This window comes from Cyprinus carpio, chromosome A20 (genome assembly GCF_018340385.1).
Source record: "Cyprinus carpio isolate SPL01 chromosome A20, ASM1834038v1, whole genome shotgun sequence".
NCBI lineage: Eukaryota > Metazoa > Chordata > Actinopteri > Cypriniformes > Cyprinidae > Cyprinus > Cyprinus carpio.
The window spans coordinates 11,580,420-11,604,502 of record NC_056591.1 but is presented as its reverse complement, the minus strand read 5'-3'; the positions used below and the strand labels follow the sequence as shown (position 1 = coordinate 11,604,502).

Sequence of the window (24,083 nt, the reverse complement as noted above, 5' to 3'; positions counted from 1 at the left end):
TTTCCCATCAAATGAAATTTGTACTGCATCTGAAATGAAAAAAAAAAACAAATATAAAAACATAAAAAACCAAATCAAATTTCCAAAAATAAAACTAAATCTACTAGCAAACAGTGGCAAGTCCCTTTAAAGATGAAACTAAATCTACTAGCAAACAGTGGCAAGTCCCTGTCATAAAGAGTGAGTCACTGAATCATTCATTCTAATGATTCATTCAAATCAGCTGACTCATTCAGAAATTAAGCGTGACTGTCTTGATAATGGTTCATTGAATCATTCACTCAATCATCTGTTCAAAACCGCAGATTCTTTCAGTAACAAAACACTGCTTTGTGTTGCGCTGAGATGCACAATGGTTCTGCTCTGCTTTGTTTGGAACTATTTTCATAGGAAGTGACAATGTCCATTCACACATCATTAAAACAGTTATGATATTATTGCAGACTATCACAATTGACAATTGACTACAAGATCAATGAGCACTATTAAGTGTTCAAAATGGTGCTACTGATCTGCACTCTCTCTCTCTGAAAATCCCTCTACCAAACCTTATATCATCGGACTAAAGCATCAGAGCCGCTGTGAATGTGTGTTCGCTATATTGCTTTATTAATATCTAGCACTGCACCGATGTATCAGAGCTTGCTAAATTTACCCACAGGAGTTATTAACTGGTGTGGCAGGCAAAGGGAGTAAACAAACTCATCGGTTATCCACAAGGCCAACCAGCACTCTGCCTGCACTCTTAGACAATCCATAGAGACTGTGGCGCAGGTTCTGAATGCATCAGTGACCCTGTTTTCAGCGCACCACTAGTGTATGGCACTCTTCAGTAAACAGCAGACAAATTAAGCGCTTTATTATATACACCACAGGAGCGTGTGGGGATGTGTCTCTTGAGTCTGTGTGTCTTTGACCTCTACAAAGGTTTGATGAAGTATGCTCTTAGATCTTCTCGTCTACTCAGATTCTTGGCTTACATGTTGCTCTAGTTCTCTAGATACAAATAGCCACTAGGCAGTACATATGTAGGCATTTCCCATCATGCATCTGCATTCCCAGCAGAATACAGTAATCTAGGTCATGGAGGAGGTCTCTTGTGATCTAAACGGCATGTAGGCTCTTCATCACAGTCTTAAACTAAGAGTCCTATACAGTTTCTAAGAGGCTGACTATGGAAAAAACAGCTTTCTCACAGTTCATTTATGCAGACTGAAGATGTCTTTAGTGTTCTAGAAAAATCAAAGAATAAAAACACATGCCATTCTTCATCACTCACTTTGTGTGCACACCTGTGTAGCCCCTGAGGTACAATCTAGATGGTTTAACATACAAAGAGTTAATGAGGCATAGAGTAAATTCACAAAATATAAGACCATAATGTAATGCACAGCTCTAACCTAATGTAGAGCTCAACCACACCCTGCTGTGAGTATGCCGTTTACCCCTCATTTGGCTGTTTCCATGGCTGTCAACCAATTGCAGCACAGGCAGCTTAGAGGCTGTAGCTACACTTGTACATTGCCAACATCAGGAAAGGGAGAAGGTGTAGGGGCAAGCAGGAAACTGAACCTTACATCCTTTGTTTGAAAGCTGCTGCCAATAATCATGCTTTTAACAGTATACAATTAATGCTATAGTTTGAATCAGTAACTGGAAAATGAATGGTGTGGTACCTAAAAGCCGTTTTGCAATTAAGCTAAAAGCAAACAAATCAAACATTCTAACAACCATCTTATAAAAAAAGGCAATTTAGACCACCAACAGATGACTTTCCATGTTACATTCCATGTTATGGCGGAGTCACGTTTACCATTGTTAGCTAAAATTTTGATGTGTGTGCTCTTTTCACTTTATAGACAGGTACTAGTATACTGAGATTAGGCTCTCCCCCAACAATGACAATATAACATCAAAAAAAAAAAAAAATTAAACCTACAAGACAGACAAGAACAACTTTTTTTTCCCTCCATAATCCATATCAGTACAATCACATTTTAATTGATTTAGTTGCAACCAATCAGATCCCTTCTACACTACAGCAAAACAGAATATTAATCAGATGTCATCAAAGGACGGTAATCATGACTAACAATCTGCTTTCTGCTGAAAAATTCAGTTTGGGGACACATTAGACTCGTACTACAGAGGTTACTAGGTACTTGTAATGATTTATATTAATTTATCAGTGAATAAAAATAAAAAATAAAAAAAAACAGTAGGGGCTGCTAAAGCCCTCCAAAACTTGACACTGTTTACCCCAATTACACATACAAGATTTGCCTGGCATCAGAATACCACGAAGATTCTTCTAGAATCTAGATAAGGTTTGCATGGTATGTAGTGATTACTTGCGCTGTGATAACCGAATGATTACTCAGATGATCCACATCTGTAGATAAGGCAGTAAAACACTATTTTATTGATAAACATAAAATGTTGAGGATTAAATGTGCTAAACAAGGTTAATGTTTAATGACACAACGCTTTCTTTAGAGTTAATGTGTGATCTCAGAGCAATTCACCTGCAGAGTCTTAGTGCTCATGACAACACACTGATTTTCTGTTTAAAAAAAAAAAAGATTCTGAAAAGCACAAAACATATTTCATTCATATATTTAAATGGATGTGCCTCCCTGCTTTAGTTCCTACAAATATGGAATAGTGTTCAAAACTGAAATGAAAAAAAAAGAGCAATAAAACATGAATGAACAACTGCAGCATTTGTATGTTTTCAGTGTCGCCAAGCATCAAATACTGAGACCCTTTGAGATCTGAGGGAGGGACACAAAACTGTCAGTAATGATTTAGCATTCCTGAAACTATTAAGCCATTAGGCTGAAGAAAAAAAACAACAACAACAACACTCTCTTAACGAGCAGAAGCACATCAGCATCATAAAACTAACAGTTGCCATTAGTGCATGGAGAAAGAAAGGAGCTCTTCAACAGAGGATTGACAAAAGCCTTGTCAAACAATAAAGTTCTGTTTTGAAACAGTTCTGTAATGAAAACTGGTTGTTTGCCATCTCAAACAGAGGTATTGTACTTAAAAAGCTAAATGATCAGTGAAACAGCAAACAGCACAGCATGAGGCACAGACAGTGTATCTGCAGCTTTCCGAAAATTAACCCCACTGTGGATCCCTAGGCAGCCCACAATACCTCTCTCTCAGAAATGAACAAATCAAAGACTTTCACACTAGGGTTACAAACCAAGATACTGTATGTAGTTTTCAAATGGAGTAGGTTGATTCAAAAAACACTGGAACACAGAAGCTATAAGAATCAAACTGATGCCTCACTATGTGAACCATAAAAATAATCTGACAGAGACAATATGCATTGTTTTGACTCTAAGAATGAATACTTACGGGCATCATTTTTGCCTGTGTCAGAGGAACATCTGGTCTTCAGCTTCACTTTGCCTTTCACAACATCCACAAGGTCCGACCCGAGATCACAGCCCTCTGTACATCAGGAAGACAACTTCATTTGCACCATCACTGACACATGAACGTCCACAACACCTACAAACACAGGCCAAACAGGCCACGACTCTGTGCATCCGGCTCTCTTACTGTAATCAAACGCTTTATCGTTAAAAGCAACATCTCCTTTAGCTGACCAGAGTTAAAGAGAAGCTTTAAAAGACTCGCTAAACTGGATTAACAACTGTGTGTGAAATGGCAGATGTTGGATGTTTCTACACACCCGCCGAGATGCCGTAACTCATTTCTCCTCACTATGAATCGCTTATATATGTCGTCTTTTGAATCAAAACTAAGAGCTTTAAACGTTTGTCACATTTGTTTTAACATCTATCCGCCCTGTTCGTTTAAACACGGTTCTCACAACAGTTAGCCAGTTAGCACGAACAGAAAAACAGCTCTTTGCAGTAAATGTTAACAAACATACACACCGGCGATGGATAAAACTACTTATACTCACTCGTCACGTGTAGATATATTCCATAATCTTTTAGAAAAGACACATGAGGTGTTCCTCGTATCCTTGTGGCGTGAAAGCAGCAGAGTATCGATTAACTCGACAGATAGCTAAATTAGTTAGCCTGCTAGCCGAAGCCAGGTAAAACACTACGATACGCGAAGCGAATGGGAGAAAACGAAATCAGAACTCGCGTATTCCTCTGAATGTAGTAGGATATTGGTGTAATAGCTTTTAAAGCACCAAAATAAAAGCAATACAAGTATAACGAAACAGCCCGAGCTGGCGATTTCTAGCAGGTCGCGCTGTAGTGTTAAATGAAGACGAGCGCAGACCTGGAACGACAGGAATGTGGAGCTTATGGATGTTTGCATGCGTCGTCATTAAAGTCTCCAAGTGACGAAAATCAGGAAAGTATAACACGCCCTTAGTTTGTCGATGAATCACATTATTTCTTAGGAAGCTTTAAATTAATTTTTATTTTAGGTTATGGCGTAACTTTCAGGTGTTCAATGAAGGCAACATGGAATATGTATTACACTCATATATTTCAGATGTTCAACACTGTGACACTTTCGCTCAGTAGTTTCCAGTAATAAATATTATTGTATCGTATCATTTCAAATTGTATGTTTAGAGTTGTTAAGTATTTGTGAAAGGACTTCACGTTTGTTTTAAATCTGCTGCACAGTCCTTCAACACCCGCTACTGAGCAATAACATGAACTGCATTTCATTAACTAAACATAAGGCAAAATTTGTCAAGAATAATAATAAAAAAAAAAATTCTAATGAACATTTGGTGTGTAAATTATCATCCAATCAGAGAAAACACTGATTTGTGTCCTACAAACAATTGCAAACCATCTGCTATTCAAGTACTGAAGCCATTCGAACACTTTCGGCAGGATTGCTTTAATAGTTTAATTCCATAAGTTTACAATGAAACAGTTTCGTGTTTGCTGATATGAATTTCCTGCAAGACAGAGTGAAAGACTACAAAGCAGTGAATTTTCCATAGTGTGTTCCAAATCAAGCAGTTTATTGCTCACATAAAACAAGACACAGATATCCAGGTGAAGTTCTTCAGGGGAAGATTTACAGAGAGGACATGGGGAATGACGCTCCGGTGGTCCAATCAGTGAGCAGGCTCTGTGAAGAAAGGAAAGACACACTGGATACAGAAAGTTTCTTTACATGTCCCATAAATTAGCATTTTCAACAATGCCTTATACTATCTTTTATACCAGGGACTTTCAAACCCCAGTGTCTCAAATATGATCATTCTTGCACAGGGGAACCCCATCCTAAAATTTAAAAGACAGCTAAATATTTTCATATATATAAAGCCATAATGGGGTGTGTGTCGAACATCACCTGACCAAACCAGAAAACAGGTCTCAACACTGATAACAGGATTATGACCTGGTGGCGATATCTATAGACCTTTTAATGTAAACAGCTATTTTAATATCAGAATGTTAGTGAGATGAAAAAATAACCTATTATTTATCACTCTGCATATGCATTTGTTATGATCATTTTTGGTATCTCCTTTGAAGGCATCTTGAGAAAAACAGCTCCATATTTAATGAAGAACATTCCAAAAAACTGAATCGGAAGTGACACAACCTGTTTTACAGAATAGGAAAGTTAACATAACCCTCAGTTATTACAAATGTGTAAAATATTATTCTAAAAAAAAAAAAAAATTATGTTATTTTTTCTATTGTTTTTACTCTGTTTTCTTCAAAACTTTTCCCACCTAACACCTAAAACTCCCTTGCAGAGCGAAGTTTGGAAGCCTCTGGTTTAGACCTTTTCACTTTCGCTTTTTCAAAATCAAAACTGTTAAAATACTTTCTTATGAAAGTTTAAACTTTTTCATGTTTCACCGAAGTTTGATTAAAAATCATAACACCAAAACTGCTTATACTTACTTGACTGCACTGCTTTCTTCTTTCCTGCAAAACAGCAATATTATTGTTAATATTTTAATAATAACACTAACAAGCTCTTAAAATCAAGTATGTTGCCTTGTACACAACACCAAAAGTTTCGGTTTCTAAAATATTGTGTAACAAATGGTTTATGAATATGGGCAATCCACAGAAGATTCAAAATGTAATGGCAAGAAAAATGTACATCTTTTGACAGTCACCACTACTACTAAATATATTGTAGAAACTTAATTTCCTGTAAGGCTTCTTTGCAACGATTTGTATCGTGAAAAGCGCTATACAAATAAACTTGAATTGAATTTAATTTAAAAAAAATTCAAATGTGCATCATAAAATAAATAGGGTTTTATTGCATTTAGACAGCATGTACACTACTAAAGCGCTCTTAAACTTGACCTCTCACCTCCAAATGACAGTTTGTAGTACATAAAAGTCATGATTCCTACACCAACCCACATCTCCTGGTATGCTTTGGTGTAGTAGGGGGCCACCTTAGTCCACCAGCCAGCGAATGCACCACCTGCCATCTAGTGATCACAACATAAAGATGCATGAACATCTGTCTAAAAGGCTTCAGAATCCATGTAACATGAATTTACCACACACGTTTGAACATACAATTGTTATATGTGCCACGTTATAAGAATAACCTTTAGAGTAACACGACACAAACAGTACTTTCAAGGACATTACTCAAATATTCAAGAGCCAGTTCGGGAATAAAAACGATTAGACTTGAATATAAGGCGTCTTTAAGACAGTGACCACAAAAGAGTGCAAAAACATTCTCAGTATTTCACTGTCAGAGTATAAGACGAATTCATACCGAGCTCTGTTAAGTTCAAAGATAACTACCTTGAAACATTAACGATGTTGATTCATTGAAGTAGCTCAGAAAGGCCTTGTCATTTATGGTTCAATGACCGAAACAAATAATGATTTAAAAGACAGGGGATCTTCTTGAAATAGTCATTAATTATTTAAAATATGCCAATTGAAAACATATAACATTCATCATAAGAAATCATTCTCACCTCTAGTATGTAAGTGCACTGAACCACTCGGAGAAGGTCACTGTTCAGTGCTAGCTCAGTTTGGGAAACAGCGGAAGGTCTATGTAGGTTTCCGGTTTGTAATTAAAAGCACCGGCACCAAAATAAAAGTCCTCATGTTAGGAATGAATATTTGTAACGATTAAATTTATTTTTCATTGTCCTCATTGTGTCTCATTTAGACAGGCTTAAATTTTTAATTGGATGAAAACTTAATTAAATATTAGCATTTTATAAAAACATTAGCACCACACAGTCTCGCTCTAAAAGTAGACAGAGACAGACAGACAGACAGACAGACAGACAGACAGATAGATAGATAGATAGATAGATAGATAGATAGATAGACAGACATATAGATAGATACATAGATAGATAGATAGATAGATAGATAGATAGATAGATAGATAGATAGATAGATAGATAGATAGATACATAGATAGATAGATAGATAGATAGATAGATAGATAGATAGATAGATAGATAGATAGATAGGTTATGTATTTGTCAAAAAAGTAAAGTAAAAATGGTGTGTGGAGATTCTAAGAAATCCACATGGTGATAGAGATTCTTAGAAGAAGTCCACATATTTAAATTAAACCCAAGTGTTGTTGAGAGATTCTGAGAAGTCACGTACTCAAAATGTGTTCTATTCATAATGATGTTTTATTTCAAAAGTTAAAAATTAATATTTCATGGTAAGGATCTGTCTCATATATATATATTAACAGGTTTCATTTTTATATTCAAAAATGTTTTTGGTAAACTTTATGGTATATTTCATATGTAATTTCACAGTATTTCTAACTGCGTAGTCAGCTTAGTATGTTTAGCATATGAAGTTGAACTGTATGTATTGTTCTTTTATATCAATATTTCTTAGAATTATCAGTATGATACTTTGAATCTAAAAGAGGAAGAAGTCCAAAATCGAGACATTGACTAGACTATTTTTTAACTGTCAGGTGTTATTAGTGATAGCCAGATGACGACTTATGTCTGGAACAACAGTATATAAGATAGACTCTGCAAAATAGAATGGGTTTTGACTTTCTGAGACTCTTGTCTCTCTATCTTTTCAGCTCACTTCCTCTTCTTTGGCTTCACTCGACAACTCTTAGACTCAGACTTAGAACTCTTACAGGTTTTTATTCAAATTCAGATACCTTGAAATTCAGATACTTTGATAATCTGATACTTTGATATTTTAATATTTGAATATTTTGGTACTTTTGATTCAAACAGAATAACTGTTTATGTTTTACTTACAATTTTATTAATGTTTTAATTAATACTGGTTGGGTTCAATCCATCATAAATGGATTGTTATTAAAAATGTACTAACATTGGATTTACATTTTCTATATTTGAAGGTTGTTATTATTATCCAGAACTTCATTTCCAAGTTATGATTTGTGGTTTCTGTTCTCTATATTCTTTTTAATAAATTTACATATTATTACACCTTGACCGTCTGAATTGGATTACATTTTGCATCAAAAAAATAAATAATAATAAATAAATAAGAACGAGAGGATGAAAACCAAAGAATGCGAGATACTAGAAGCAACCTTGTCTGAAAAACAAGACCAAAGTCACTTATAAAAATTGACTTGGCAACACTGGTGTGAGAAATAATTACCATAAAAATACAAATGAGATTTTGTTCAAATTTAATTTTTACTGACAATTGACATGAAGAGAACAATAAAGCTTGCAGGGTTCACAGAGGCAAATTAAGCTTGTTACACAAAAGTATCAGTATTTTTGTTGTCTTTTTTTCTGTAGAAGAGGTAACAACAAAAGTATAAGCAGACAGTGTGATAAGACTATATTTATGCTACTATATTTGATTTTGCATCTGCAGGCTTTTGTGATAACAAACACTCCACAGAAGAGAACTTTACTTTGTCTGGCCCAACAGTTATTCAGCAGTCAAGAGATAATTACCAAACCTATACTTTGTTTGCCACTTTCAGTCCATGCTACATGACAAACACAGTTCTGTCACCATATTATAAAAGACAAGTAACGATTTTAACTGTTATCTAAAAAGCATGGGAGAGGTGAGAGTGCTATTGTTGGTAGTTCACGGGTACATGCAGCAAGCAGGACCACTGATGCGCAAAGGCAGTGGTGCAATCCTCCCCCCTCAGGCTAATCTCTGCTCTGTAATCCAGAAATATAACTCTGAAAAAAATGACAGATTAGCTTGGATATCTGGGTTGACTGCTCTGGGTGTATGTGCTTATGTGTGTGTGCTACTTTTAGTTTGATCAGTCATTAGCTGTGGACTCTGGAAAGCTAAAGCACAAAAAATAATAATAATTAATTAATAAAAATGTTATTGTAATTAGAAACAAATGGGCACAAACGCAAAGGCAGTTGGTAGTTTAGACAATAACATCGAAGCAATAGTTCTAAAAACATTAAATTATTTACTATTGTACCTTTTATTTTGTTTGAAGAATCATTTTGCAGTTATTGTCATCAGTTAATAGTAACCAGGATTTGTCAAGCTCCAAAAATGGCAAAAAATAAAAGAATTAAAAAATAAATACAATTAAAATAAAAAAGCACCATAAAACTATTAAAAAGTAGTCTTTCTGACTATAACTAGACACAATTTAATAATATTAATAATAATTATATCATACATTTTTTACAATTATTATTATGATGTTGACAAATGTTTTTATTGGAAAAAGTAGCTACTTCATGTCATAAAAATCAGGGGGGGGGTTCCCCCATCTTATCAATCAATTACAAAAAGATTATGGCTCATCTTCCAAATTTTAACATCACATAATACATCCTCATGTTAATTACTTTTAATTATTCTAATTATCTGGAGCAGAGGATTCGATTTTTCAAACTGGAAAGACAGAAAATGGTTGCATTGACTTTTTAAGCCAATCTCATGAGGAAACAACTATTTTACAAGGTGGCGATTTCATATGAATTTATAGGTGGTAATTTGTATGAAAATGCATTATTAGTAGTACATTAAAGTATTACTATAAAAGCAACCATCTGGGATGCAAGCAGATCATACAAAAACATACAAATCAGATTGTACAAATTCTTAAGGATTAGCCACCAATTTGACAAAACATAAAATTGTTAATTCTACAATTAAGTGTCTCACAATGTGGTGCCGTAGGCCTCATAAGCGAAAGGATGGCAAAAGGGCAGACTCCAATCTCTATGGATAGAGTAGGGGCAGGCGGCACGCAAATGTTTATCCACATAACTAGAAATTGTAGGAATTTCCTCCCTGTGCTTTCCTGACTCCTCTGATAAAGAATTAGATGCATTTCCAACAATGCGATTTCTGTCATTACTCTCTGTAGGTGGACTCGGAGCAGAAAGAATCGTCGATGGAGCTGAAGGGGCTGGACGTCTCTGTATGCCGTCTTCCTGTCTCCTCAGGAAGTCTCTAAGAACTTGCTTGAAGACACCCACCAGTTCCCAGGGAGGAATGTCATTATGGGCCAAGAGATCATGAAGTTGATGGAGCACAATAAAATGTTAAAGCAATATCATACAAGCAGAGTCATCACAGTGGTGCTGATATTTAGTTTAACAGCATAATTATGAGTGAGTACTGTTTTCATGCAGAGCTCTGCACATGATGTGGAAAAAAAATTATAAAATAAAACAAGATACTGTGGCCACTGATTAAGAATTTGTTCCCTTATCTTATTAATTTGTTCCCTCATTTTAGTTAAGTTGCTTGTCGCCACCTACTGGCATAATCATGTTACATGCACAAAGTGTCACAGAAAAATCCCTACATCTGTCTGGCGCAGACAAAATCATGAAAATATTCAGCACAGTTTTTTGGCTTCTAAAATCGGCTGTCATATTCTAGTGTACTTAAAGGGCTATTCACCTAAAAATCATTTAAAAATTCTGTCATTATTACTCACCCTCATGTTTTTAAACTGTTATGATAGAATGTTCATTCTTTATTTTTAAAATACTGAATGCCAGCCATTAAAGAAAACCATTTCTTAGAGCATTTGAAGACAATTCGAGCATTTATATAGGATTTAAAGAAGATTTGAACAATATGTAGAAATTGAAGCTAGCAAGGCAATACTGGGAGACCTTTTTACCTGGAAAGTACAATGGCAGTGTGTGAGGGTGGGATGCGACCACAGAGGCGCTCTAGCTGGCGGTGTTCAGAAGCAGGTATAAGGGCGAGCAGGCTTGGGTATGCTGGGGGGTGACGGTATCCCAGAATGCCACGGGAGATGCAGTACTGAAACTCCTCCTCTTGAACCTGAAGTACTCTTCGTTCCAGCTGCCAAAGCATCTCACGTAGCAACATCCGACCTGGGCCTCCACATCCATTTGTGTGGGGACAACCTACGAAAGGCATGGCTGGGCTGCAGTGTAGGAGCAATAAGAAAGCATGTTGGTGTAACAAGTGGATAAAGTGCTGTATCCTGAAGTGACTTTCTTCTTTATGATCATCCTCTATAAATTAAATGTGACTTTTCATAAAGAGCTTAGTCTTCAGTAGACAGTCTTTCACACTGTATTACATCAAGCTGTCTAGTCCACATCCTGAACTGGCAGTGAAGTTAATTCATCACCATTGAGTTCCCCCCATTCAAGCTAATGCTAGCATCTGCAGGACAGTCATGTTTGTTTTATTTTATTTTTATTTGTCAACCAGCACATATAACTTTAATTATGATGGGTGATTATTTGAATAAGCAATGGTAAACAACTGAGTCATGTTGAGAAAGGCTAAGAAAGCACTTATGTTTGAAAAGACATGCTAAAAACAAGCTAGCCTGTTTGATGGTCAGGCATAAAATGCACTTCACATCAATTTAGCATAGTATTACAAAGCACTTGACATTTGCAGGCAGATTTCAAATCAGGCTCTGATGGGGAAAAAAAATTAATAAAGCTAGTTGTGTTTCGGAAAATTGTGGCTGGTGGTCTAAGCTGTTCATTAAAGCTAAAGGTTAGCTAACTGACCAGTGATCTTGTCTAAATAACAAGCATAACCAAGCTAGTTTGACCAAGATGGTTTGTTGGTGGTCCACCAGCTTGAACTAACTAACTAATCACCCTCTTGTGCCAGTTATTCAGCTTGGACCAGCTACCAACTAGCTTAAACCAACTAAAATGTTTCAAAACAGCAGTGTGTGTGTGTGTCCTAAATAAAATGAGAAAAGTCATAATGGGATAACAGAGATATACTGTACACAAATGGTGTTCTGAGAAAGACTGTTGAGGAGATAGATATACATGAATTGAATGGACAGGTACAGAAGAAGACGAAAAGCCGGGCAAATAGACACAGGAGGAAACAGACAGGAAGGTGATGGCTGGAGCAGAATTTAAAGGAAATGATTCACCACAAAGGATATAGGTTAAGTTTAGCAACAGAGGTGAAGAATACAATGGAAATTACAAACACTTACATTTAAAAGGACATTTTTACCTTGTGGGTCTTAGAGGTCGAGATCCATGATGCTTTGGCTCCATCTGGTACCACCAAATTGCATAAGGTTATGCAAATAAAATATGTAAATGAAGCCAGATATTGAATGAATGGATACAGTCAAAAATGGGAAAGATGGACAGATAATATGAGAAAAGCAACCTAGAAGATACTAAGAGAAACTAAAATGAGGTGTTTGAACAAGAAGAATGGCAAACAAGCAAAATCAGAGGAAAAGCAGAGAAAGAAAGAAAGAAAGAAAGAAAGAAAGAAAGAAAGAAAGAAAGAAAGAAAGAAAGAAAGAGTGTGTGCCAGTGACACGCAGCAATGTGAGGAGGACTGCGACAGGCAAAGTTGAGATGAAGAATGTGAATTTCTCTCCTGTCCACTGCAAACTGCCTTCTGTCTCTCTGCTCTGATAACCCAGCCCACTCTGACTCGCATGCCCTCAAACATGCATTAACACACACACACACACACACACACACACACACACACACACACACACACACACACACACACACACACACACACACACACACACACACACACACACACACACAGAGACCATTTTGACTCATATAACAGAAATAACTCAACACAAACACTGACAGATTTGGTTTGAAATGTGCATCCTGCTTCTCATCTTTCAATACACTGTCACACATCTTGTGGTCTTATTTTCAGCTTGAATTTCATGCCTCAAAATCTGCGCAGGGAAAGTCAGTCTGAGGTTCTTGTTTTCTACAGTAAAACGGTTAATGCAGTGTGACAGTCTGAGTAAAATTATCTAAAAAATGCACCCTGTGTCAGCATGTAACATGACCCAGTGCCAAGGGGAATTATGTCAATATACAAGGAAACAAAATGAGAGTTCCTCGTCTTTTTGTATGGAATGTAAAGATTACGATTCTGAATTGTTAAATTATGGGATCATTAAATAAATACAAACATGTATAAAAAGAAATATTGTAAAATAAATCACAGTTTATGGTCTTAGAGATCCTTTATATAAAATAAATAAATAATAATAATAATAATAATAATAATAATAATAATAATAATAATAATAATAATAAAATCTTTTTTTCTTTATTTGTTTGGGAAACATGATCATGCTAATCTTAATTAGACAAACAAATATAAATAAGCATATGAACCCATACTTCATTAACTACATTTGGTATGACCAATGTATTTTATGTGGATGAAAAGCGCTTGTGCTCATTTGAGTTCATCACATATAGCAGTTGGTGTCCATATGGTGGATTCGGGGAATGCTGGAGGCTGGATGGCCTTCTGAGACTCATAATCACAGCCCCAGCACCTGGTTCTGGTTCTGGGTCAGGTCAGGTCAGGTCAGGGTAACGCTCCAGACTGCTGGTCATGCCACCTGCCCTATGCACATGCCATAATCCCAAAACACAACTAGATTACATGTGTGCATGTTAATACTAAAGCAGTGCAAACTGAAAAACAGCAAAAACATAATCAACATTGTTGGCAGCATGTACAATCACAGACACAAACTTATTTTACATATTTAAATAGGATATCAAAAGTGTTTTGAAAATGCATATGAGAAATTATTCTATTGTTTTCCAATATAAAATAACTAAACAGTATAATATCATGGTTACTATAATTATGTATATATGTTCCTTAGTACATTCCTTTGTTTCCTGAACATTCGTATGTTCCTTTAATTATAAATAATTAAATAAATACTTTTGTTTAATTATTTACAGGGGAATTTGCAAGAGAAATCAACATCGTCACCATCATCAGCATTTATATTAATAATATGTATGGCAGCAATAGCTTTAATTGACTTAAAATCAATAAATGAATCAATCAATTAAATATTTTTATAATTATAATTTATTTATTTGTTTATTTATGTTTAAAAATAAAGATAAATAAAAAGCTGTCACTTTCTTGAGGTCATTCTACATATTGTCTGTTATATTTCCATTCCCGCTCCCTAAATGTGGGAGATGAGTGCATGTGTACATATGTGAGTTGTAATGAAATTTGTAGTTCTCCTTCACAACCTAAGTATGAAAAGGTAGACCATGTCGGCAAAACACTTCATATCAGATCATTGTCGAATTATTCCTCTTCTGCAGACTCTGACCTTAAGACATGACATCACCAATTATTTCTGTCTACTGTGTCATGTTGTATTATTTTCAAGGAGTGTGGGACCCACAGTCTTTCTTCAGTTCACTTTGTTCCTCTGTCTAGCAATAAAACACTTGGGCTGAGGTTTGGAATAGCTGGGAACTTGCTGTTCATGAACTTTCGAACACAAAACTAATTCCAGACATTTTTGTGGCACTGCTTGAACAATTCCTATCTTTAATTGTGAGCTCTGTATCAACCTTTTGTATAAAGGGAGAATGAAATTCACTGGAAATGGCACAGGACCTTTCACTGCCCTCTCTAAAAACCCTCTGTACCCAGAGGACATTCAGGCCATCACTGCAGTCAGTCTCAAGTCGTAAGACAGGGTGAATGTAGCAGCCCTGTCACATATACCTACATAGAACGAGGCTAATTGTGAGTGTCAGTCTGTGTTCTGAGGTGGGTGATGCCATTGCCACTGGCAGTGCGCCTGTTCAGGGGCTGGTGTGCACAAACTGATACACCAGAGGGCGGTGTGCATGCTTACATAAAAAAGGGCTTTGTGTGTGTGTGTGTGTGTGTGTGTGTGTGTGTGTGTGTGTGTGTGTGTGTGTATCATTGAGGATAAAAACACATAAGTAGATCAGTAGAATTGAAGAAATAAAATTAAAAATATATATATATATATAATTTTATCAAACAGACTAAATATTTACAGTCAAGCAGACCGGTTAATACCACAGACGAATCAAATCCATTGCTAACACATACTAATGTTTGTTCTCGTATTCCCTCCAAAATGATGTCACTTCCTGAAGGATGACATTATAAAAGGACCTGGCTTTTGTTATTTGATTAGGATATTAGGTAGAAGTTGGATGGATATTGAGGACATGTAATTATGTCTTACTGAAACATTTATCAGAGACAGAACACATTATATCATAATATTTGAACTATGATAGTTAACTATCATTTCTTCATTCTTAATAGTAGGAATTTAAACTCACTTCTTGGTCTTCGAAAGTGCTTCAGATGTTACAAGACATCCAGAGCTCTGCATCACTGCAAGGAGTAAGATTAAAAAAGGTTACTTAGTATAGGATAGTAGTTGCTTCACCAGTTCCAGTGGCTCCTAATAATCACACATACTACAAATTCTAATCACTATTTTAAAACCCTGTAAAGCCTGACAAATGAAATAATAAGCAGAAAAAAACTGAACCTTTAAAGGGGTTATATGATGCGATTTCAAGTTTTCGTTTCTGTTATAAGCTCTTGGTGCATAAAGAAGATCTGTAAAGTTGCAAAGACCAAAGTCTCAAACCCAAAGAGATATTCTTTTTAAAAGTTAAGACTCGTCCACGCCCCCCTAAAATGCCTCGTTTAAACATGCCCCCACATGTCTACGTCACAATGTGGAAAGATTTACATAATGCTGCCCAAATGATTGATTTTCGCAGTAGTATTGTTGCTTCCGCTGCTATGTCGTGAAGATGCTGTTTCGTTGTGAAAGCGAAGCTACTTTGTTTGGTCTTCCAAAAGAGGACACAACTAGAAATCAGTGGTTAAGATGTATTTACAACACTGTTCCAGAACAGTTTAAACCAAATATACAGATGTGTGCAGTGCATTTTATGGAGGACTGTTTCCTAATCCTGGGAGAGAAGATTACAATGCCGGCTGTTCTGACTCACAGTCTGTGTCATGATACACAGAGCAAACCACTCGGTGAACTCAGTCTTAACTTTATTGACATGCACGCTCAACTATCTTAACCAAGTAACAAGCATCAATATCAACATCAGATATTAACAGATATCAGTAATAATATCCACTGCTCACAATCTCTTCACCATAGCTTGTCACTTAAACAGAACATGTTAGCATTTAACAATTCACTTTTTTTCCCTTCATCTTCTTACAATACATTGTAGAAGTTAACATGCAAGGAAACTCTTTGCGTCAGTGTGGTTGTTAACAACTACCCCAAAACATAGCCCTTAAACTTTACAGGCTGTTTTACTTCCCTACCAGCAAGGGTTCTTTTGCGGGTGGGTGTATGAGTGTGTGGTGTAATGAAGCTGGGGTACTGGACCCATTCATAAAGTCTGTAGTTAAATCAGTCTCAAGAGAGGGTCCATCAGTTCCTTCACTGTTCTCAGTAACAGTCTGTCCATTTGGTGTCTCAGATTTTTAAGAAGTTACAGGTGTTTCAGGGACACTGTGAATGCGTCTCCGGTTCCAGCGAGAGATTGCTCCTTGCTTTTTTTGCACAATGTTTGATCTGGGTTCAGGAGCTTTTCCAACAACTGTTGCTGATGTTTCCATGCTTTTTCTCCATCCAACTTAACTTTCACACTTTGACCAGGTTGTAGGTCATATCATCGGTTGTAGAAGTACTTATTAGCCTGTTTGGTTTGTTTGTCTTTCAGTCTGACTTGTTCATAGTCAATTGGACTGGGTAGCAGGTTCTTTGGTAGTGTCGGAACTGTTGTTCTGATCTGACGTCTGATCATCAGTTGAGCTGGGCTCAATCCTGTGGCATTGATAGGTGTTGCACGATAGCTCATAAGAGCCAGCTGTGGATCTAGCTGTCTGAGCACCCTTTTTGCAATAGCAACACTTCTTTCAGCAGCACAGTTAGCCTGTGGGTAGTGAGGGCTGGAAGTAGTGTGAGTGAACTTGTATGTTGTTTTGAATTCTGCAAACTCAGTAGATGTGAACTGAGTAGCATTGTCTGTCACAAGTTCATATGTGATCCCCCACCGAACAAACATTGTTTTCAGATGTGTTATCACCTGCTGGCTTGAAATAGTTTGCAGATGTGCAATCTCAATATCATGAGGATAATAGTCCACGACTATCAGGTATTTCTTGCCCTCTAATTTAAAGATGTCAGCAGCAATCTTTTGCCATGCCCCATCGGGAAGAGATGTAACCATCAGAGGCTCTCTCTTTTGTGTCGGCTTGTAGACTTGACATGTCCCATGTCTCTTCTGTTTTTGTGATGTCTCTGCCTATTCCAGGCCACCACACTGACATATTAGCCCTCTCCCTGCACTTCGTGAGGCCCTGATGACCTGTGTGAAGCTGACATAACACTTCCAGTCTCTGTGAACCAGGAGTCACAATTCTGTCCTCATACAGCAAAAGTCCATCAATGTCAGAAAGGTAAGCTCTAGCTGCATGAAACCTGTGCAGTGTGTTTGTCAATTGATATGTTTGACTGGACAATCCTTGGTGGATGTACTTGCAAACAGACTGGAGATCTGAACCTTGTTGTGTGGCTTTCCTTATGGCATTTATCCTGTCCCCACTCACAGGCTTAGCGGACAGTACTGCCTGTATAAACACTGCCACATCACGCTCGGTGTCAGACTCACCAAGATGAGTCAGTGGATTTCTGGAAAGAGTGTCTGCCACCATAAGCTGTTTGCCTGGTACATGGACAGCTATGACATTAAATCTCATTAAGCGCATCAGTAGCCGTTGGCATCTTAAGGGAGCTTTGTCAACATCATATGTGTTTATTAAGGGCAAAAGCGGCTTGTGGTCAGTCTGGAGTTCAAATTTGTCCATATATTTATTTATTTATTTATTTATTCCTTTTTGATTTTTGTTTTATGTTCCCAGAAGAAATTTTCAATAAACAGTTGTTAACAACAACAAAAAAAGATATCCCTCAAGTGTGGGCAGAATTAATCTCTCACGCTTTACTGCTTCGTTCAATTTCTTAAGGTCAACGCAAATTCTTACCTTGCTGTTCTTCTATATCACAGGCACCATTGGTGCACACCAGTCTGTTGCTTCAGTGACCTCTTCTATGATTCCTGACTTTAGCATATGCTGTAGCTCCTCTTCCACTTTTGGCAGTAATGGAAAGGGGACTCGACGAGACGTAGAGAGCCTGTTTGGTTTGGCTTCCTGTCTGAGCTAAATTTTGATTGGCTCACAATCCAGCAGTCCGAAGTCTCCGAAAACACTGTCCTCAGTGCTAATAGTATCGACTCTGCTCACCAGTTTCATTTCACAGGTAGTTTTACGACTAAGTAGATTGTTGGTTTATGGGCCTTTAACCACATAGGTCCAGAAACTGACATTTTGTCCTGTTCCTTCTGTATATGCTAAGAATTTACCAATACAATCCAGTTTGCCGCCCGGACTCCTGATGTCTGCAAGTGTTTTTGTAAGATGAGGGCGATTAGGGAGTTTCAGAAATGTTTGCTCAGACATGACTGTGATATCTGCACCTGTATCAGTCTTGAACTAAACAATAGTCCCCTGCACTGGTAACTTCACATGCCACTCATCCTCATTAGCATCATCCGATACTGACCCCAGAAACCACTTTTTTCTTGTTTCATCATCTTTTCTGTCACTGGTCACTTCTTTTACAGTCTTTGTTTTACAAGTGACCTCATAATGGCCTTTTTTGTTACACTTGCGGCATCGTTTCCCTCGAGCAGAACAGGCCCCATATTCGTGCACATGTGCACATCTTGAACAGGTCACTTTGTTACTTCCATCTCTTTGTTTAGTGACAGGACTTCTGTATTTACCTCCTGGGTGTTTCTTGAATTGTTTAGTGTGTTTAGACTTATAGCCTACTTCACTTACATCACATGCACCTCGAATATCAGCGCTTTGTGTTTTAATCAGTTCTGACTAACTACTGCATTGTAGTAATCATTTTCTTCCTCCACGGAAAACGTAAATGTGCTGAATATGGGTTCAGCCTGTTTGCCCATCGCATACAATAGTGAATTCACCTGTACATCCCTGTCTTCTTTGTCAAGTTTCGTTGCAATCCTGAAACGTGCAAAACACTGCCTCCATGCTGGCCAACTTGATGGCTGTGCGAAATCAAAAGCTTTGGGCGCATGAAACTTGGGCAGTTTCTTCCAACATCATATGACCCCTTTAAATAAAATGTTAAAAAGTTGCATTTATCACTCTGTTTCTCCAGATGATGACATTTAAATGTTTAGTTGATTTTTATCAAAGCGCTGCAGTTTTAATTGTGGAACGCAAACCACATAATGCAATGCAATACAATGATAATTGAGAGTATGAATTAATTAATCATTTATATAAAGCTTTAATGTGTATTGCTATACACCCAAAGTGCTTTACAATCATATCACAGGATTTCTCCTCAACCACCACCAGTGTGCAGCATAAAGATGCATAAACATTCCTCAAAAGCCTGAGTAAGTAAGTGTTCATCTTGAAATATGTTAGATGGGGACTCCATGCCAGATAATATTTAGATCCAGCCCCAGATGTCAGATCCCATCAGAAAATATATCTGTTTGTCCAGTAACAGAAACCCCACAAGCATGACATGAAAATGCATAAGCTAGGAAAAATTAATAAGAAATATAAAATATAGAAACATAATAAATGAATAAACAAAATAAACGAATAAACAATGAAAATACTTAAATGATATAATGATACATTATAAAAATAAACAAATTATAAAAATAATCAAATAATGACTCACATGAATGACTAATGATTATAAAATGATTATGTGAAAAATTTATTATAAATGAATAAGGCAAAACATAAAAATAAAAACAACACACAACACACAATTTGAACGTGAGGATCTAAGGATCCTTCAAATATTACTAACAATATAAAATATATTCTTATGTTAACTTTACAAAAATCACTGAAAACTGAATATGTTTTTATAATGATAGTAAAAGGCCTTTTACTTGCTAAAAAAATAACTAAACTATCAAAAGGCATGTAGTACATTGTGTACAACAGGTTTTTCCGCAACGTTTTGATAATGTCGAAAATTTGGAGGCCTTAGAAATGTAGAAATTCTTATGCTTTTTGAGATCTTTTGGTTTGTGAAAGGCACAAAAGAAACAAAATCTATTCTGACTGCTATCGGAATAGGCTGTGGTCTGTTAGACAGAGAGAGCCAGAGGGAGTGAATGTGTGTGTGTGTGAGGGAGACAGAGTGAATCCATTAGGCCTGTCTGACTGACTGACAGCCGCTTGTCCTCAGGTGAACAGAGAGGTACGAGTGTGCATTAAGAGTTTTATCTCTGACATCTCCGCCGGCTCTTTTATGATTACCAACCATTATCCCCAACATTCTTCAAAAGTCTATTTCGCTTCAAACTTTGAACAGCCCTTTATTTCCACCCTTTTCTTGCTGTTTCTGTTCAAAAGTAGCTCTGAATCTAATTGAAAGTAACCAGTCAACTGAAATATAGTGTTTGCTCTCATTATGTGGTATTGACAGTCATTTTTGAGGTGTTTCATGAATGTTAAATACTGTACTCTTACTCTGCTAGTTTTTTTTAATGGTTTTGGGCACTGCAAGCTTTTTCACCCTGTCATGAGGTGTATTTGACAAGGTGACATTGGTCAGTCCAGTCAGGCCTTTGGCAGTTTGTGTTTATGAGGGCACATTTGACATTTGCTCAGGTACAGTGAGTTCTCAACATACAGGCGAGCACCTCAAGGCCATCTTGCCAAATGTCACAGAGTGTAAGCAAGGTCAGAGAAAGGTCTTGAGATTTTAGAGAAAATAAAATGAAATCTGTGGATTATATTTATTTACTAAATACAGTAGCACCAAAGGCTTCACAAAATTCCAGTACTTGTCAGCTTGACATTTGGTGATTTCTCTGAAAGCATGTTGTTAAATGTAATGTGAAAAACATTTTTACCAAGTTGCATTTTGAAAATAACAGAAATATTAATAATAGCAATTTAATACTTTGATTCATTTTATTAGGAAAAGTTTGAGCACCAAAATCAACATATTAGAATGATTTCTGAAGGATCACGTGACACTGAAGACTGGAGTAATGACTGCTGAAAATTCAGCTTTGCATCACAGGAATAAATTACATTATAAACATTTTCAAATAGAAAAGTTAATTTAAATCGTAATAATATTTCACAATATTACGGCCTTTATTATATTTTGATCAAATAAGTGCAGCCTTGGTGAACACAAGAGACTTTTTTTTTTTTTCAAAAACATTTAAAAACATGGAATTTTATTACTTTAACTTGTTAACTTAACATTTGGTTAACTCTCTGTAAACATGTTGTTTAATGTAATGTATGTGATCTTTTTTTTTTAAACCAAATTACATTTTGAAACTACTTAGAAATGAAGGCCAGCCCATAATTTGACTTCTCATTATTAACACGTAAATATCATTTTCACATATTTGGCAGCAGAGGGCACCCCTTGCTCACTTGAGCCTTTTCACTTCTCTAATGTGAGCATCAGTAAGACATTTGATATCTTGTTGCTTCAGTGTTTCTCAGGTTAATGATCACAGAACTGAATGAGCATGAATCTCTGTCCTCTGAGAGTAAAGCTACAGACTCAGTTGGGGCAGCACTGAGTTGGAGGTCATGTTTATAAACGGTTATTTACATGCTTTTACCAGTACTGATAAGATCCATGCTTGTACATCAAAAAGCACTGTATAATCTGGGATCTGACTGCCGTTTGTCTTCAAGAGCTCAGATGAGAAGACAAACATCTAAAGAAAAAAATCTATGAGAAAACAAGACTTAATGGCTTAAGCAATCTTGCTTGTCAAGTAGGCTACAGTTAAATGTCTCTTGATTTAAGAATGTTTAGATAGTTCCTTTTGTAGCCTAATGAAAAAAATAATAAAAACGATTATAGAAATTCCAAATACCCTTACAAACATTACATAGCCTACATCAACTATTAACCATTAAAACATTAAAATGGTTTCCTGTAGTGTGTTTTGGGACATATTCCATTAGGATTTAGTGGTTAGGCTATAACAAGCCACTAAGGTGACCAATAACCAATAGATGCACAGGGACCATAACAGTTTCCATTAAAACCAGTACAATTCCCATTATAACTAATAGAACCAGTACAAATTCTGAAATGGTTTCTATTGTTCAGCAGGGAGAAAATCATTTTTTTGCAGAATACTGATCTTGTCCTTACAATGAAACAACTTACAACTTCAACTTCAGTCTGGCTTTATAAAACTACTGTACAGGCACTAGAGAAACAAATTACTAACGTTATCTGATAATATGCCAACCATTAAAAGGTTTTATCAAATTTGATTTGAACATTATTTACAAACAAAGAACATAGTGGAACAATAATTTCCTGTTTTGGTGATCACAGCTCCGTCAGCTCTTTCAGCTCGTCGGTTGCATTGCTGAGCACCACACCCACTGTCACAGCACATTCCCTTTTGTCCCTCCACAGTGATGGTACTAGCCCACTCCCATCTCGCCTCTATTTCAGAGTGCGACACTGCCTTTCTCTGAGGTGCAGCTCTCTGTCTCGCCAGCAGAGGACGAGACGAGCTCGTGCATATCAACGGAGACAGAGACGCGCTTAAAGCTTCATCCTCATCTATACTGCATCAGCTGTTATTGTTCTCCTGAGTAGACTAATACAGAATTACCATACAAGACAGAATTTTTAATAACAATGATTTTTAAAACCTCAAAAATTCATTATAGTAGTGACTGTATTGTATAAGTGATCTAAATCTCCCTAAAATGTCTCAAAATCAAAAGGGTGTCCTCATTTGTAAAAAGTCAAATATTAAAATAAAGTAATTTTTATCGTAAAAATACTGAATTTTCTGTTCGTATTAGCTTAGTGTATTTATACCTAGCTTATAAAAACAATAGAGGTCTACGCAGTGTCTCCAGTTAGAAACAAACGTGTGAGCGGAAACAACACTGTTGTTCAAGTCGGTCCCACCTGTTCCTGGGGCGAAAGTGCAGCTTTTGGACAACAGACAGGTACTGGGCACACCCAACAGTGCCTGCTGACAAATGGACAGCATCCTAATTCAAGAGATTCATTATTCGTATTTGTAACACAACAAACATCACTGACAGGTAGCCTACATTTTTTACTTCTTGAATCTTGAAGCTATTAATGCTTTCCCCTGCTTCCTTGGCGTTATATGTTCCACTGTCCATTTTTCAAGCTGTCATCATATTTTAACTGCTGATCATTTTATTTTAATGTGAAAAGTAGATGGGACAATATGAACGGGCAGTCCTCATTGTTACTGTAGGCCAGTGGTTCTCAATTCCAGTCCTGGGGACCCTGATCTGCATACTTTGCATGTCTCTCTTATTTAACACACCTGATTCAGAGAACCAGCTTATGGTGGTTCTCTGAAAAATAAATAAATAAATATAATAATAAGTTTATGTTGCGATTGTTGTAATCTGTTATGTTGTGTAGGCTAATTGTTATTAACATGATTTAACAAAAACAATCTAAGTTTGATCATTTGAAGTTTAAGTCTAAATGATGACTATCAGATATCCTTAGAAATTAGAGGGAACAAATCCAGAGTATTGGTATCTGTAGTAGTATCGATAATGTCGATATGATAGCAATTAGTAAAAAGATGCTATTAAATATTATTTACAAATTCACAGTCATAGTATTTTCTAATGCATTTAGCGTAGCTGGTTATGACAACATTAAAATATGAAAGATGAGCCATGAAGAAG

At 36.5% G+C, this 24,083-nt stretch overlaps 2 protein-coding genes and 2 long non-coding RNA genes across 6 annotated transcripts in view; all 4 read right to left on the bottom strand.

Annotated features, from left to right (window-relative positions):
- The window catches only part of LOC109057897 (apoptosis-stimulating of p53 protein 1-like), a 54,946-nt gene extending 50,584 nt beyond the window's left edge, over positions 1–4,362 (bottom strand). The window contains exons 1-2 of one of the 3 annotated variants that reach the window (XM_042777623.1): positions 3,950–4,362; positions 3,373–3,468 (exon numbers count right to left, since the gene is read on the bottom strand). In XM_042777623.1, the coding sequence (XP_042633557.1) occupies positions 3,373–3,381 (9 nt within the window). In that variant the 5' untranslated portion in view covers positions 3,382–3,468; positions 3,950–4,362. The remainder of the gene's footprint in view (positions 1–3,372; positions 3,469–3,949) is intronic. The other 2 variants (XM_042777622.1, XM_042777624.1) reach the window with 2 other exon arrangements.
- A 1,946-nt stretch (positions 4,363–6,308) lies between these two features.
- On the bottom strand, positions 6,309–7,252 carry LOC122148963. Its single transcript, XR_006162751.1, has 2 exons — positions 6,941–7,252; positions 6,309–6,433 (listed from the first exon to the last, which is right to left on the bottom strand). It is a non-coding gene; the product is annotated as an uncharacterized LOC122148963 (long non-coding RNA).
- Positions 7,253–9,999: 2,747 nt separating this feature from the next.
- On the bottom strand, positions 10,000–13,156 carry LOC109090945 (protein RD3-like). The gene is made up of 3 exons (XM_042777621.1): positions 12,426–13,156; positions 11,079–11,352; positions 10,000–10,468 (listed from the first exon to the last, which is right to left on the bottom strand). Exons 1-3 carry the CDS (start codon positions 12,467–12,469, stop codon positions 10,103–10,105), a joined length of 684 nt encoding a protein of 227 aa, XP_042633555.1. The 5' UTR covers positions 12,470–13,156; the 3' UTR covers positions 10,000–10,102.
- A 392-nt stretch (positions 13,157–13,548) lies between these two features.
- On the bottom strand, positions 13,549–18,470 carry LOC122149077. Its single transcript, XR_006162834.1, has 3 exons — positions 18,312–18,470; positions 15,563–15,617; positions 13,549–13,823 (listed from the first exon to the last, which is right to left on the bottom strand). It is a non-coding gene; the product is annotated as an uncharacterized LOC122149077 (long non-coding RNA).
- Between the last annotated feature and the right edge of the window lie 5,613 nt (positions 18,471–24,083).